This window comes from Cryptotermes secundus, unplaced genomic scaffold (assembly GCF_002891405.2).
Source record: "Cryptotermes secundus unplaced genomic scaffold, Csec_1.0 scaffold166, whole genome shotgun sequence".
Classification (NCBI taxonomy): domain Eukaryota; kingdom Metazoa; phylum Arthropoda; class Insecta; order Blattodea; family Kalotermitidae; genus Cryptotermes; species Cryptotermes secundus.
This window is the reverse complement of record NW_019720562.1, coordinates 709,238-727,784: the sequence shown is the minus strand read 5'-3', so window position 1 is coordinate 727,784 and position 18,547 is coordinate 709,238. Positions and strand designations below refer to the sequence as shown.

General features: G+C 35.9%; 1 protein-coding gene across 2 annotated transcripts in view; it reads right to left on the bottom strand.

The window, feature by feature from the left end:
* LOC111868226 (sodium bicarbonate transporter-like protein 11) overlaps positions 1-18,295 on the bottom strand; it is a 61,964-nt gene extending 43,669 nt beyond the window's left edge. For both annotated transcript variants that reach the window (XM_023858677.2, XM_033753019.1), the window contains exons 1-4: positions 18,207-18,295; positions 16,468-16,508; positions 13,221-13,425; positions 10,327-10,417 (exon numbers count right to left, since the gene is read on the bottom strand). In XM_023858677.2, coding sequence (XP_023714445.2) covers positions 10,327-10,417; positions 13,221-13,425; positions 16,468-16,508; positions 18,207-18,228 — 359 coding nt within the window. In that variant the 5' untranslated portion in view covers positions 18,229-18,295. The remainder of the gene's footprint in view (positions 1-10,326; positions 10,418-13,220; positions 13,426-16,467; positions 16,509-18,206) is intronic.
* Positions 18,296-18,547: the final 252 nt, after the last annotated feature.

Below are 18,547 nucleotides of genomic sequence, written 5' to 3'. Positions count from 1 at the left end.
AGACATCTTCTTGATGCACTCTTCTTCATTCAGGTTTATCGTGGCCTTAAATCCTGCTCCTCCCTTCTGGATAATGCTAGTCTTCGTGTTCCTACTTGCCATGTTCGAGACTTCTCTACTTTTAGCGTTCGTCCCTCAAAAAGACACTGTCCCTCTTCTCGGTGCGCCCTTGCTACCAACGTGGTGGGTAAAGATCTCGACATATTTGCTGACGGAGCGGTTTCTCTGAATCATATTTTACAAGCATGTACCGAACCTTTTACGGTGTTACTTGATTAGTGTTTTAATTCACTGCAAATGTGTGTACCTCGGCTAACTTTAATTTTTCTTATGTAATTGGTTTTAATTTATTGACTTGTTATTAATCTTATTAATTTTATGCTATCACTCACAGGTGTCTTATCTTAGTATTTAGTTACTAACAGTATTAGCAACATTAGTAATATTTCATAAATGTATGTATATAGTTCAGTCTTCTTTAGATTTATGTTCACAGATTTATTTGTCATACTTGTATTTTGTTTTAATTATTTTCTGTATATACTCGTGCTAACTTTGTAATTGGCCACTGTGCTGTTGAGTTATTGCACGTAAATAAACATGAATTGAATTGAATTATCATCATCATCATCATTTATTATAATTTGGCATACTATTTCTGTATTATTATATTCTTATTACTATTTAGTATTAGTATTAATATTAATCTTTGACTTGTCCCATATCATGTATAATGATTCATGGATGAAATAAAATTGAACTGAATTCCATTTATCACCTCAACATTTTTACAATATCATGTTCCTCATACTTGCATGGTCCAGAAGTAAACACAGAGGAAACTAAGTATATGCTGCTGCCTTATCACCACAATGCAGGGCAAATCGTGATATAAAGATAGGTAACAGATGTTTTGAAAATGTGGCACAGTTCAAGTATTTGGGAACGACAGTAAAAAATCAAAACTTGATTCAGAAGGAAATTAAGAGGAGACTGAATTCAGATAATGCTTGTTACCATTCAGTTCAGAACCTTTTGTCCTCCCATCTGATGTCTAAACACATATAAATTAGAATACACAAACTATAGTTTTGACTGTTATTTTGTATGTGTATGAAACTTGGTTTCTGATATTAAGGGAGGAACACAGGCTGAGGGTGTTTCTGAACAGGGTGCTGAGAAGAATATCTGGACTGAAGAGGGATGAAGTGGCAAGAGGTTTTAGAAAACTGCATAATGAGGAGCTTCATAACTTGTACTCTTCAACAAGTGTAATTCAAATGATCAAGTCAAGGAGGATGAGATGGGCAGGGAATGAGGCACAAATGTCTAGAGGAGAAATGCATATAGGATATTAGTGAGAAAGATAGAATAAAAAAGACGACTAGGAAGACCAAGACATAAGTGGGTGAATAATATTAAAATGGATCTTGGAGAGATAGGATGGGGGGGTATGGACTGGATCAATTTGGCTGAGGATAGAGACCAATGGAGGGCTCTTGTGAACATGCTTCAGGTTCCATCCATTGCTGGGAAGTTCTTGAGTAGCTATACAATTGGCAGCTTCTCAAGAAGGGCTAAGGTCCATGAGGTTAGTTTAAGTTAGTAGTAAATCAAGAGTGACAGACAAGGTATTAATATTAAAAAGAAAGCACAGACTGTAAAATGCAGAAAGAACTATGACATATATCTTAAGGCTGTGACAGTTTAGCAGAGAAACAGCTTCTTATTTTACGGAGACAACGTAAAAAGTAAAAGTAAAGGTATCCTTGTAACAGGCCGTGGACGCCCATAGGGTTGTGAGATGTTGAGGTTCCCACATTTTCTAGACAAGCAGCTCATAGATTCATTCATTCATTTATTCACATTCCATAAGATCTTTACAAGGTCGAAAAACAACCAATTAGATATAGAAATCGTCAAGTAGCTTAATCACATCTTGCTCATCAATCAAGCAGCTGTCAAAAAACAATTAATAGTAGATAAGGTTTATATTAGTCATAAAAGAATTAATCTTAAAAACATTAAAAACATTAACAATTTTAGAATAAAAAATTCAGTCAAAATATTATGTACAAATCTTGCTTATACAATGAAGCAATTATCTAAAAACCGGTTTATAATATAAGAATAGTTTAGAATGTTAATATAATTAATGATAAAAGCTGTAACTAAACACTGACAATATAAGATAACAATTGAGTATAATTGGTAATAAGAAATGCAAGTAATAATACGTACAATTTAAAAAGGCTTAATCACATAAAACCTGTATTGTTAGATAGTTTAAGTTTCATACTAAAAAAGCTTTAATCAAACTACCATATTGCTTAAATAATTATATATTATAACCATAAAACATCATCTCATAAAATATTCATCCAATGTATAAAAAGAATTAAAATACAAAAATTCCTTTAATTTGTCTTTAAACTTTTTTATATCCTTTGAAATTAGCTTTAGTGACTTGGGAAGTGCATTATAAATCCTTACCGCCATATGATACACCCCATTTCCATATATCGTCAAATTTACTTGGGTCATGTGTATGTCCATAATGTGTCTGGTATTAATTTCATAGCGAGCTTTGTTTGTATAAAATATTTCTCCATTTTTTACAATAAACATCATCAAGGAGTATATGTATTGTGATCTTAATGGAAATGTATACATATCTTTAAAATATTCTCTACATGAATCTCTAAAACCACATCCTTTCATTATTCTTACAGCTCTCTTTTGTAGCTTGAATACTCCTTCAGCATGAGACGAGTTACCCCAGAACATTATACTGCATGACATGACAGAATGGAAATATGAGAAGTAAACACTTTTAATGTTTTCATGGAGACTATTTGTTCTCTATTTCTTATCATATAGCAGGCTTTGTTCAATTTCTTTATTATGTCTTGTATATGACCATCAAAAGTTATGTCATTTTGGACTGTCAGGCCAAGAAATTTAGTGTAATTAGCACATGTTATAGTAGCACCAAGTTCTTCCATATCCCTATCACACCTAGTTCTTGAAGTGAAGTTTATGTAGTATGTTTTCATTATATTGAGAGACATTAAATTCTTTTTAAACCAATCATCCAAAATCCTGTATACTTCATCTCTTTTGGTTTTGAATTTTATTGTATTTGCATGAGAAATTAACACACAGGCATCATCAGTAAAAAGTATGGGTGTACTCATCACCTCCAATATCTTTGGTAAATCATTAATATATATTATGAACAGAAATGGTCCAGGAATGGATCCTTGTGGGACACCACTGGTTATTTTACCCCACCTTGAGTTTACTTTGCTTCTATTTAGTACATTAAAAATTTCAGTTATCTGTTTTCTATTTAAAAGGTATGATTCAAATAGGTTATATTGTTTGTTCTTTATTCTTNAACCATAACTTATTAAGGACTGAAATTTAGCAAAATAAACATTCCTGAGCGTAGAGAAACTCACTACATCTTTCAAGGATTTTATAATATAACACACCTTATTTAATTTTAGACATAAAGATTGAATATGTGAGCTCCATTTTAAGTTATTTGATATATTAACACCTAAAAATTTAAACTGTGAGGTATAACTAATTTTCATATTTTTGAAGGTGATTACTGGCTCAGACATATAGTATGATTTGTTTAATTGGAACAGCATTGCTTTGGTCTTTTCCGTATTTATAATCAAATTGTTTTTTGAAAACCACGATTCTAACTGGATCATCACCTCTCCTATCTTATCTTGGAGAATATTTATATTTTTATCTGTTACCAATATGTTAGTATCATCTGCAAAAAGGACAACTTCACCGTCAAATATATGATAGGGTAAATCATTTATATACAGTAAAAACAACAGTGGGCCCAGGATGGAACCCTGGGGTATACCAAATTTTCTAAGTCACAAAAAATCCCACTGACTAGCATTTTTTTATTTAATGAGTCTAATATTCTCGAGATCAGGCAATATATTGCATTTTCAGTCCCTTTATTTTCTCTAAAACCAAACTGATATTTACTTAGTATACTATTTTCCTTCAAATGTTTTATCAATCTACTATACAATACCTTCTCAAAAATTCTATTAATGGAAGTTAATATGGAGATGGGTCTATAATTTGATACCAAGTCCTTATCGCCTTTTTTGTAAATAGGTATAATAGCTGTGGTAGCGTATTTTAATCTATCAGGGTAAATACCCTCAAATAAAACTTTGTTACATAAGAAGCTAATGGGTTCACTAATAAAGGTTTTACAGATTTTAAGTATATTATTTGATATTTCATCATACCCATGTGATTGGCTTGTTTTAAGGGACAACATAATCTTTTCAATTTCTCTACTTGTAGTTATAGTTATTTTAATACTTGGAAAAGGACTCTCAAATGCATTAGTCAAGTATGTCACATAGCTCATAGGTTTGGATTTGTCATTTGGACCATTTTCTTCTATGTGTTTATGAATGTTATAAGCTACACCAATAAAATATTTACTGAATGTATTAACAATATCAATTAACTTAAAAGTCTCTTTGCCTTCAATATTAAGTGTATAAATATTTTCACTATTTGCTTTCTCTATCAATTCATTATTTATTATTCCACAAGTCGTTTTAACTTTATTTTTTGAGTTATTAATCTGCTTATCATATGACATCTTCTTGGCTTGATTTATAACTCTTGTTAATATTTTAGAGTAATTCTTATAATAAGTAATTAAAATTGGGTTATTACCTTTCTTTACTTCATCATACAATGCCCTCTTGCTTTTACAGGATATTTATTTATTTATTTTGTCTCTATAGATCATTGTTACATGATATAGGACAAGTCAGTCAAAGTATATTTTTATACCAGTTGTTATCCATGATTTGTGTTCATATTTTAGTTCTGTAGTGATAGGAAATGCCTCATAAAAGTATCTCAAAAATATATTTTAAAAATTTATTAAAAATGGTATTGATGTCACTATTGTTAAAAACTGATTCCCAATTTTCGTAACTTAATTTCATTTTAAATTCTGCAATGTTATCATCATTTACTTTCCTTTTAATTAGTAATTTTTTATAGTACAGAATACAGGAAGATGTCCAACGAATAACTGAGGTTCATGATTAGATAATCCATTCGACATGGAGATAACCTCATAGCTTGTAAACTGTCGTTCATCGATAAATATTGTGACATGTTGACCCCTACCTCCCCAGTGGAACGTAGCGGTAAAGTAGCGCTCGCGTAATAGGCGAATCATTGAAAATTGAAAATAATTGAAATTAATTGAAAACGATTTTAGTCCAATTCTAGTAGGGAAATTTATAATAGTTCTTAGATTGAAAGAACTAAGAATATCATCCAATTTAGTTTTTTATGGCTATTGTCCATATGGTTAACATTAAAATCCCCACAGACAAATACTTTAGCTTTGTTTTTACACAATTTTTGTAGAATTAACTCTAATTTACCCAAACATTTATCATAATTGCCAGAGGGCAATCTATAGATAGTTAAAATACATATTTTAAGACTAGCATTATTAACAGAGACAGCACAAGCTTCAATATCCTTATCATAACAAAAATTGGCAAGATTTATATTAATAGTATTTAAGTTATTTAGAACATATATACAAGTTCCACGCATTTTGTAATGTCTCCTACAATAAAATGCACCTAAAGTATAATTGTCCAGGTTAAGATGAGGTATTTCATCACTATCAAGATGATGTTTAGTAAAACAAAGTACATGTGGTGCATGGTCTTAAAAAAGTGACATAATAATTCACTATACTTATGCTTCAAACTTCTTATATTTTGGTGAAAGATATTAAAAGCATTTTTATTGGTAGTCTTAGGTTTACACTTGCTGGAAAGTTTTACCATAAAAAATTATTTGATTTTGCTATAGGTATCTTCCTACTTCTCAAAGATTTTTGACACTTTTGTATTTTTTCACCTTTACTCTTTTTTGATTCTACAGACTTTGAAAAATTGTTTGTAGATATCAATTCTCCAATTTCATTTAGTGCTGATGAATATTCACCATGCTGGTTGTCTTCTGTCCATTGCATTTGGGTTTAATTAGTTTCCACCTTTGTTAAAAACTGTTTAATAGTCTTGGCCAATTAAGAGGCAACTAACTCTTTACCCAGTAGATTTTTTACCCCCAGTGCTGTCCATGCCTAGTAAAGTGATGCCTTTGTAACTCATTCATACATACATAAATCAGCGTTTCAGAGTATTCACAAGTGTGCAACTGGCACTGAATATAAAACTTGTCAAACAACAGTCACAAGACAATCACAGATAAAATCACAGAAACATCAATTCAACCACAGTTAAAATCTAAATTGAATACCTCAAATAAATAGATACAATGTTACACATATGATTATACCAACAAGATAATTAGCAATAGCAATTAGCAACTCCATTAATTCTGCATTTGAATGTAGTTTTATTATTTTCTTTACTTGCCTATTAAATTTAATAACTTCTACAATTATAAAAGACAAGTCTGTCCAATGTGACTATTTCAGTCTTCTCACTTGACGATTCACTAGCCTTACATGTTTCAATCCATTTGGATCATCTTCAGAGGCACCAAACACTTTTTAGAAACCACTATCACAACAGTTGTCATATCAAATACACATGTAATGTCCAAGTACACAATGTTCCATCTATCACCCACAGCAGCCTTTCTGGTTATAGAAATATTTAAAGTTGTTTTAAAGTTTTAAAACTTCGTCAAAAATTAAAATACATAAACCATACGGTTTGTGTCAATAACCACTGTCGTCTCTCTTCAAGGTGGCCGATGTTGTGCCTCCTATGTAACTTGAGTAGGGAGATTCTTATATTGTCCGTTATGATTTCTTGGCCCGCTGTGCTGTGTATACACAGTATACAGCATACACAGCACAGCGGGCCAAGAAATCATAACAGACAATATTATGATTTCTTGGCCCGCTGTGCTGTGTATACACAGTATACAGTATACACAGCACAGTGGGCCAAGAAATCATAACGGACAATATTAAGAATCTCCCTACTCAAGTTACATAGGAGGCACAACATCGGCCANGACTTGTCTTTTATAATTGTAACTGTTAGTGTGACGGGCCAAAATGAAACAAATAAAAAAAATTAATAACTTCTTTATTTACACAGGAAGTATTTATAAGATCATGCCTATGTTGTGCGTGTATTAAGATGATGTTTAACCTCTTGTGCCTTTCCATAAATTTCATTAAGCTTTTTAATGCTTCATTTGTGTTATTTTTACTTATATCATTAGCTCCTGCCCACAAGACCAGGATGTCCTTCTTGCTTAATAGGGCAACTTCCTCAACTGCCGTTCCAAGAATTTCTCCCATTTGGGCTCCAGGTTTAGTAAATCCCAAAATCTCATAACAGTGATCCAAATTAATGCGTAGCTCAGCTGCACTTTCTTTTTAACATGGCTATCTCCAATTATTAGTACTTTGTTATTGTATTTCCTCTTACTATCTGCACATTTAGTCCTAGCTTCTTCTAGGGTATATTTCAATGTATTACTTAGTCCTAAGTCTTTCTTTTCCAAGTTTATCAGTTCATCATCTTCTTTGAGGTTATGTAACAGATGATATTTATTTATAGTCGTGGGTATTATTTGCATTAAGTTTCTGTTCATAACATCATGATTCCTTTTACCTCTTGCTGTTCCTAATACCCAATCTTCATCCATGAATGTAGTTTTTGACTGATTACGCCGATCATTACTTAGTTCATGCCTCGCATTCACACTTGGTTCTTCTTGAAGCACTTTAATTATTTCTTTGTAGGATAATATTTCATCTTTTGCTTTTTGGAGTTCACTGCTTAATTTAAAGCAATATCGGCAATTTGTTTCAAAATTATCACTTTTAGTATCAACTTGTAACTCGGAACACTTTCCACCATGCACCTCATTAGCGGCCATCTTACTTGGATGGTGGCCACCCTTTACCCCCAAGAATATTTCAAGAATATTCTTGGTACTCATTTCTGTTAGGGGCTGAGTCGATCCCAGGGTCATAGTGCAGCTGGAAGGATTAGGTCAATTGAAAAAAATCCAATGACCACATCGGGACTTGAACCCACGACCTTCCGGCTTGTAGCACAGTGCCTCGACCAACTACAAGATTGTATTCCTACTACCACACTGTGTGAACTAATATTAATTGTGCAGGAAAGCATTTTATTCAAAATATCTGTTTCAGAAATGAAAAAGTTAAATAGTTCCGTCCAGTGTGACTGGTTAAGATTTTCTTATTTCAATTAATCATGCCCTTACATGTTTCGGTCTTCAGAGACCATCTTCAGAGGGACACCTTTACATCAATCCTGTTAGAAGCCACCATTACAGTACATGTTCTAGAAGTTAAAATATATACATACAATATAAACAATATACAATTGTCTGTAAAATCTAAAGTCTTTACAACTACAGCGGCTGTTCCAATAATTTAAAATATTGATAGTTGNGCTACTAACTGCCTGAGCCATGGCACAGCCATCTTTGCACAGAAATGTCTCTACATACAAAAGACTGTTCTGTTTAAAGTGCTCAATGATTGTGCATAAGTATAAAACTAATTCTTTAATTCAAGGTTGACACTGAAATCATTAAACTTAACATTTTACAGCAAGCACATAAAAGTAAAGCTATCCCTGTAACAGGCCGTGGAGGCTCATAAGGTTGTGAGGTGTTGAGGTTCCCACATTTTCTACACAATCGGCTCACAGATGGAGGCAAGGTTGTCAGCCTTACATGGTGGCCACCCTTTACCCCCAAGAATATTTCAAGAATATTCTTGGTACTCATTTCTGTTAGGGGCTGAGTCGATCCCAGGGTCATAGTGCAGCTGGAAGGATTAGGTCAATTGAAAAAAATCCAATGACCACATCGGGACTTGAACCCACGACCTTCCGGCTTGTAGCACAGTGCCTCGACCAACTACAAGATTGTATTCCTACTACCACACTGTGTGAACTAATATTAATTGTGCAGGAAAGCATTTTATTCAAAATATCTATTTCAGAAATGAAAAAGTTAAATAGTTCCGTCCAGTGTGACTGGTTAAGATTTTCTTATTTCAATTAATCATGCCCTTACATGTTTCGGTCTTCAGAGACCATCTTCAGAGGGACACCTTTACATCAATACTGTTAGAAGCCACCATTACAGTACATGTTCTAGAAGTTAAAATATATACATACAATATAAACAATATACAATTGTCTGTAAAATCTAAAGTCTTTACAACTACAGCGGCTGTTCCAATAATTTAAAATATTGATAGTTGGTTTGTTAAGATTCTATTGGAATTCGTAAACCAAGCTGGTTCGTGTCGTCCCTCTTATTATTTTTTTTTTGACGGGGGCTGAATGTGTGCCACCTTGTCATTCTTGAAAAGAGGGTTTTTTATTGCTGTCCTGTATGTGTTTGTGGCCAGCTGTGTTGTTTTTACACAACAGGACACATACAGGACAACATTAAAGAACCCTTTTCTCGAGAACGACAAGGTGGCACACATTCGGATGTCAAAAGAAATAATAAGAGGGACGACACGAACCAGCTTGGTTTACGAATCCAAATAGAATCTTAACAAACTAACTATAAATATTTTAAAGTATTGGAACAGCTGCTGTGGTTGTAAAGATTTTAGATTTTACAGCCAATTGTATATTGTTTATATTGTATGTATATTTTTACTTTCGAAAATTAAGTTTCCTTTTTTCTTACAATCGTTACTTATTACTGATTTCATTCAGAGTTCAAATTTAAATATAATGAACAAAATGTTCTTTACTCTGTTTTTCACAAAGCATCTTTATTTACATTTTTCTTGGTGCCCATGTTAGAACCATGATAATGGTCATCATATATTCTTAACATTACCCACATACTAATCTTTGATTCTTCCTGTTTAGATATACAAGACTTCATACAATAAGGTAAGTATTAATATTGTCTGTCATAAACAAACGTGTTCTTTACTTCCCTTTTAACTACAAAATGAATAAAAGGAGAACAATTTATGGAACCTTTCTTAGAGTGCCCCCTTTTAATTGAAATCTCGTGGAAGAGTGATGTGTTCATATTTTTCCAGTGATCTTTCCTTTCAGCCAGCCAACAACTGTTCATTTCTTCCCCCCCCCCCTACACACACACACACACACACTTTCTTACAGTGTCCTGTTTTCTCTTTGCCTCTGTCACCATTTCTTTTTCTTTCCTTTTTCTACCAGTCAGATTTTATAGAGTCAAAGTGAACAGAATATTCTGAAAATATGAACTTACAGAGCACATATCCAAGACTGGTCATAATCAAAATTAGTGCCTCCTTCGGTGCTGCATGCTCCCTGTATAGTACGTGACAGTAGATGTAAGGCTGAAACAGTATAACAATGATTTAATGCTTACAGAGAATGCATTCTTAGAAATAAAATTACAAATGAGTAAAATGACTGAAGTGCTACAAAGACTAGTGATCAGACCTTTAATATTTTAATTTTGTGTTCTCCTGGAACCCTTCAAAATTATTCATATACACAGTAATAGGAATTATGATACTTCTTTAAATGGTTACACCTTGACAAGCATAGATGAATTAAACAAATGGTTTGAATTCATTCTTTGGGAAAGGAAACATATCTGCCTTTCTGAATTTTTCATTTTTTTTTTAAGTATTTTCATGTTGTCTGCATGTCAATTGGTGTTTTATATCAAATGATAAAATAGACAGTAGTTTAAAAATGCAACTGCTCCTTTTAGTTCAGAAATATTTTGTTACAAGAAATTTTTCGAATTTAATGATAATAACTCTTCAGTACACATAGATAACTATTACATTTCTTTAATAAGTTGTCTATAAACTTCCATTGTTGCAGTGGCCGCGCCATAGCTCAAGCGGTTAGTCGCTGGTTTCTCACCGCGGCGGCCCGGGTTCGATCCCAGGTCTGGTCAAGTGGGATTTGTGGTGGACACAGTGGCACTTGGGCAAGTTTTCTCCGAGTACTTCGGTTTCCCCTGCAATCTTCATTCCACAAATTGCTCCACAATCACCCTCACTTATCATCTGGGGCTGGTACAACAGGCCAGAAGTGGCAGCAGTACAAGGGACTTAGTCCCACTCCACTAGCAATAAAAAAACTTCCATTGTTTATGTTCTAATAGAAATAATCATGTTATTTACTAAAGAATTTTGCACAGTGTTGACAATATTTCTCATGGTACGGACAGCACCAGTTTGAACATTTATATGCTTCAGCACAACAGAAGAAGCTAGGCTCATGGGTATTCCAAGAATCCTAGTGTATTTGTCCGCTTGCTCGTTGTAAGTATTTGTGTTCTGGGATGTCAATGGATTCACTCCCGCTCATGTCGACTATTTTTGTGGTCCATGTAGAATGTTCGTGTTCTCTGAGTCCCTACCTTGCTAACATTGCATATATTTGAGGACTGTGTGAAAAACCTAACGTGCCAGTGTTTTTCGTGCTTGTTCACGTTGCCTACCTTTGCAGTCTGTTCGAAAAGCAAGGTAGGCAAATTCGTTTTGCGCTTGACAACGCTGCCTATATTCAGGGTTGTTCCTTGTTGCCTGAAATGTCGTTTGTTTCGTGACTCTTTACACTGATTATATTCAAAATCCATCCTAGACGTGTGGAGTGCCTCACTGCCGTGCATCTGCTCTACCCGCTCAAGCTACTGATGTTTCTGGTCTGTTCGTGCGTGTTCGTGCCAGCGTGTTTCGTATTTGCACGCGTACGCTCGCGTAACCTACGCGAGCGTAGCCGTCTAGCCGTAAGACTGGCGACTCAATAGATACCATGCTTGTTCGAGTTGCCAATATTCGAAATCTGGTCTTGCAGAATAGTGGGCAACTATGTTCCCAACTTGTCAATTAAGTCTGTATTCAGGATCCTAATTAACGACGTTAATTGCGTTAACATCATACAGCATCATGTTCGGTGCCAGAGAACTGAATAAGATCATATTCACGGAGAATGGCTGATGTATTGCCACTTTGTGTCAACTCATGAGATAGAATTTGCAACCTTCTGTTGGCATTCGAATGGATCGTACGATATAAGGGTGTAAGCATTAGTTGGTTTGGAGTGGCTCGTTGTAGCGTACAATGATGGATCGTCCTTCGGGATTCATAAAAGCAGGGAAATTCTTAATCGAATGAGTAGGGCCATGCATATCAGTTCGTCAAGAAATAGAGTGTGCCGTGAAGTTGGTTTATTGGTTGGTTGGTTGGTTGGTTGGCCTTCAACTTCTTACCAGGATGTATTTACTTATTTCCGAAAAAGAATGCCATAATTACAAGTAACGCAGATTCGTATTTTAAAACTATTAATACGCTTACTAGATAAGACCAGCACAGAAATTCTGACATCAGAACATCAGAGAAAGAGTGAACGTTACAGATGTAATTGAACAAATATAACGATGCCAACAAAACTGAAAAAGTCATGTTGGAAGAAAGGGAAGAAGCTACCTTCCACAACTGACACCTCACTACAGACAAAGAACATGATTTGCCGTAAGATGACCAATGTGACGATGAACAGGTGAACCCCATCTCGGAATTCACAAGTACAATCTCTAACGACTTGACCCTACGAAGTTCATGATAATGATGATGATGGCCACAATCAACATCATATTTATGTATTTATTTATTTTCTTGCATACTTAACGACGATGTCTGTAAAGCATGCTATGTAGCACCGAAAAGTGGGATGATTTGTAAATAATGAACTGCAAAGGATGTGGAAGGAGGTGGTAGTAGACAAATTTGAAGTCCCCACAGGCACTTCTCGGAGGAACTAAGGAAACTTTCAAAATCAGTATGGTCGGTGTCCCATCCGAGATTCAAATCGGTAATCTTCCCAATACAAGTCAGGGTTCTCATTCCTTGAACTAACCTGCTCAGTTATGTAGAGAAACATAGCAAGACATATGTTACGTCAAATGTCTCTATATTCGTCAGAAGTAATTGGCGGATGCGTTTTCGTTAGAGGGACCTTCCGAATTAGGGTCAGGAGATTCATTACGCGCCTTCTTTACTGGATTAATGCAGGTGTCGGTTTAACCTCTCGCATATCTCTACAGCGAATAGTTCCAAACTAGGTTTTCTCTTTTGCAAAATAACATGTGGAAGCTTATCCGGGCTGCCTGCAACTCACCTGAGTCACTTGTGAAGAGAAGTGACTTGGCTTCGGCAACAGTACACTGCGGTTCCTCGGCGTCCAGCATTTTGTGTAGCATTAGCTCCACGACGCATTCCAGGTTCGTCTCTGTCAGGTCCAGTAGCAACACTGCCTGGTTCAGGAAGTGGGCGATGTCCAGGGTCGCTCTTATTTCTGCGCTGAAATCTTTCATTTGTATTTTCTGCGTTTGAGGAGAAAGCAGTATGCCATTAATTTAAGAAAAATTTGCATAGAGAGTTTTACAGTTCGTATTCTTAATCCAATGTGATTACATGAAGCAAGATGAGATGGTCGGCATAAGGGAACACTCACAGGACATGAGCAATATGTACACAGATTTATCGGAGAAGTTCATGGGAAGTGACCCCTTGGAAGACCTACGCAGATGACAGGACAATATTGTGGAGTATTTACGCCATGCAAGAATCGTTTGGGCCACAGGAATCTGCAAGCATGGCGATTACGCAACAATAAAGAAAGCGGTGTTTTCTTCGTTCCATGCCGTGCCCAGCCGAGCCGCTCTCGTTGCTACGCAGCGCTGCGGTGAACACATCTCGGCAGCAGCTAAATAACGCGGTGCTTAACAACACCTCTGTAGACGCGACCATTATGCAACAGAGAGCAAGCTGCATTTCCGCCTTGTCTGTTCGAGGGTTTATGGGAGAGACTGGAATGACTAAGAAGGCGTCCCGCCTGGGAATTTGCGGCAGACACCCATCTAGTTAAATTGCAGCTCCTGCAAAACAAGGTTCTCCGCACCATTGACAATTTTCCAAGGCGCACACCGGTCCGCGAATTGCACATGGCATTCAAAATTCCATACGTATATGATTACATAACAAAATAATGCAGGCAACAAGCAGAAGTCATACAAAATCATGATAATGAGAATTATTGGACAACATTGGGCAAGGTGAAGCCAGCCACAGAAAGTATAAGAGGCTTAAACTTGGCGGCGGTCAGGCGTACGACCGTTCAAGTGACTAGACTGTCGTGATAGCCATTACTACTAGAAATAGGGCATAATCTGCTGTACAATGCCTGGGTTGACAGAGGCCTTGTGTATATTGTACCTAGAAGGTATAAGTGTGGATTTGTAAATTATGTAAATACAGAAAGTGGACTTATTAATACAGACTGACTGACAAATGACAGACCCGACCTCTCGTCAGAGAGGGCGCCCCAAATGGACAGGACAGCAACTTTCACAAAGAAGAAAACATCTGGTCATGAGTCCCAGCTGGGGCTCGACACCAAGACAGACAGACTGACTGACCGTCAGTTGTAACATGACTTTGACTTTAACTTTGGCTAAGAAGGTGGAGTCGAATACCTCCACACCGTGATCCCGCGAGTCGCAGGAGGCGACGAAAAGGGAAATATCAAATCTGAGATAGTAAAATATACTCGGACCCGAGAAAGACTGCGCTGGCAAGGGCCAGCAGCATATACAAAAAAGAAAGACCCGTCCTCTCGTCAGAGACAGCGCCTCACGAAAAACAAGACCGTAACTGTCGAACAGTAATAAATATCTGGTCATGAGCCCCATATGGGGTTCGACATCAAGATTTACTAACTGACTGGCAGTCAGTCGCAATGTGACTTTTACTAAGAAGTTAGTCAGTTCTCAATCAGTGTTCGGTGCATGACAGCCGCGGGAGGAAGAAGATCTGAAAGTGTGATTTGAAGGTTTTATGAATGTAATAGTCAGTGATAGTCAGTGATAGTGGGCGACAGCTGAAAAGTCAACCAGTAAAAACTTACTGTGTGACTTCAAGACTTTATGTGTGCTATAGTGCAGTGAGATTGGGGGTGTGTAATTCAGCGAGACTTGTACAATTGCCGTGTTATAAATACATGAAAACTACTGCAGATAGACTGAGAAGATTAGCGTGTAGAGAGTGCAAATGGTGCAAACTCGTAATAGTGTAATAATTAAGTATAGTTACGAGTAGTGGAGATCTAATAAATCCAATTACCAAACTGAAACCCGTCTTCAGTCACCCAAACACGCTTTTAGAAACATGGGATGTGCGTGTGTGAACTAAATTTAACCGTATCTAATAGGGACCAATTGCGGGATTTTGTGGACATTAATTAACCTTTGGATTCATAACACCAAGCACTGAGTAACTTTCAATATTTGAAGGAAGATTGTCGAATTGTCATTACTTTATAATATTAACCTTCATACACCAACGTGGCTTAAAGATATACTCCAATATATTATTTTATAATATCCTCCGTTAAATATATATTTAAACGTTACAAATCCTTACATAATACATATGTTTTCACATTTATAATTTATTTGTCACATTTACACAGTTGTCTTTGTGGGTGCGTCATCGAAGTTTTTATATTGGCTTTAATTTCATGAAAAAGTGAACATCTTTGGTAGCGACGAAAGCATTGGTTTACACATTTTTGCCAATAGATGCTGTAGGCGAAATTTAGAATTACGTGCTACCAGTGTTTATCATTACATGTACAGAAATGTAAAAATTACCTTTCAGTTAACAACGAATTATGGGAATTCCCTTCAAGTACTAAGTCTTTACGTTTTGGTGCTCACAACGTCACACCCTCATACTCTCCTTCACTGTTCCGAATGGCTTTCAGAAATGAACTGACACACCTGCTGAGTTCATTGAACTTCGTGGAGGATAATCCTCCTTGAGAAACTGAAGAATTCCCACGTCATTCATGAAAGGTGAAGGCTCACAAGTCCATATTCGCAAAAGCCAGACACTGGATACTATCTTAAGCAAGATTAATCCAGTCCAGACTTACATAAAAATTATTCAGAAAAACATGTACATATGAAATATTAAGTGAATCCAGAAAGACGTGTGGTGTTTATGTGTAGGATTTATGTGGGGATGAAGAGAAACTTATAAAATTGTAGGAGATTTTTCAAGAAACTCTTGTGATTGCCCAGATTTGCGGAAGTTTATGTTCCCGAATTGGAATCAGGAATTGAGACTAGCAGTGGAAAGGTACCATGCTAGGTTGTCAATGATTGATTGTATCTCCTATAGACGGATTCTCGGGAAATAAAAGAAATTCTTACGAATGACATATAGAATCTTAAAATATGGAGAGTATGGAGAAGAAATTAAGCATGAAAGTCGAATATTTAAGTATAGACTATACGGAGACACATTACGGAGACTTTAGAGAAGTAATCAGTACATTTATCTACAAAAAACTATACACTTACCTCATGCTTGGAGTACATTAGAGTAACTTCTTCTCCATCATCTGAAAAAAAAAATAGCAAATTGACTGAAACGTCCTACGATGCCTCTTACCTCTACTGATATTCACATTTATGGAAGCCTTATTGCGGTTCCAGCATGGAGAGATATAGTCCGATTTTTTTTTCAAGAAATGTACCTGTCGTGTCACTGTACATTGATTCATGCAAATACAAATATATTATTACAAAAATATGAAGGCTCCCAGTTGGAGACAGATCAAAAAGTCTAGATACTTGTATATGAGCGATAGTTGTGAATGTACTCGTATTTAATACGGAAATTTAAAGGGAAGCTGGGGAATTTGTCCTTGAAGTTCGAAATAAGGTATGCAGTTAATAACATTTTACAGAGGAAAGTTCTTTCATTATACAATTAAGTTTCAACATAATCGTACAGCATCTTTGGTACAATATCTGAAGGCTATGAGCGTCACTTCTTGAACGGTCAGAAGTTAATCGGAGATGAGTATGCAAACAAGTTTATTCAGCAGTCCCACAGTGGGACAAATATCCACATAAATAGTTTAATGAATCTCTATCTCACTACCTCTTTGCTTTCTGTTAATCATATGACTCACTGACTAGGATTCTTCTTGAAAAATCACAGCTGGTGAAGAAGTCCTTGCTTTTGAGAAATGAGAAAGTGCATTCACCTATATTAGGAAAGCCTGCCACTCGAACGGATTCTGGGTGAGGTGACTATATTCTAAAAATTCGCCTCTTATTTTATTAAGATTCAATTTAGTATTATCCTCGTATCAACTTATTGTCTCCTTAGTGGTATCACCTTTTAATTCACTCTGATATAAAATTTGAATGAGGTTATCAAATCCGAAATGTGTGCTGTTATGTTCTGCAAATTACATCTCCATTTAAGCAGTCACACTCAAAGAAACTGGGTAAAGAGTACAAATTTTGCCTCACTACAGGCCGATTGACCGTTCAGGCGGTACTACACACTAATAAAAGTTTAAGTAATTCTGGCTTCCTTCTGAAATGGAAGAGACCAGAAGTCCTATTCCGTAAAAGCTTAGAAAACACAATGCATTCGCTCTTCATTATATACTTAATGCCATTGGTCTATAACTGTGTTCCTTGTGTATATAACTGCCGAGGAAATATTGCGTTATGATATCCATATTACGTATTCATGGTTTCCATTTGGAATTCATTTAGAAATAAACTATGGTTCCTACGGACTTTAATCGGTAAATTTAGATATAGAGTGATATTGGGGGCTATATCTATCCGAAAAAAAAACAATATTAAAATTTCCGGTCAACGGAAAGCTGTCCAGTGACTCACGTTGANTTAATTCTTATTTATTCGTGTGGCAGCTCAACATCCTAATTCAACTCAGTTCATGTTTATTGACGTGCAACTTAAGAGCACAGAGACCAATTACAAGGTTAGCATGAGTAATAATAATAATTGACACAAATGGTTATGTGACTTCAACGACTTAGGTTATAATGACTACGACGACGACGACGGTGGTGGTGGTTGTGGTGAGTGAACAGTAAATAAACTACCTGAATCAGAGATAAATGATTCGGAAGATACTTGAAGCATCAGACTCCGACTTAACAGTTCTTTACGAATCCCAAAACCAGGTTTCCTTTGTGGAAGATCCGTATGATGTCCCTCACTCCAGTATTCAGTAAGTACAATGTTATAACTTAAATGAGTGTGTCTCTTACCTTTAGTTTTCCTAGGTCCCATATCCGTAAATATTCTGTGAATCTCTCGTGCTATACTTTAAGACAGGAAGAAGATACAGTAGTTACTTAAGGTATCTAGTCTATTACGAACACAATTCAGTTTGCAAGGAAAGAAGGATGCGCGTTAGCTCTTCTCCTTCAATAGACCTTCCTGACAAGCACTTTTGAAAGGCGCCAGCTAAATGGCTATACGGAGAGTCTACGGCGGTTAAGATTACCTATCTATCTTCATAAGAAATTTTGGTTGGATCACATTTGGAATACGTCATGCTCTAGCAAATATGACGAAATATTCAAGTATCGGTTTTATGCGTGGAAAG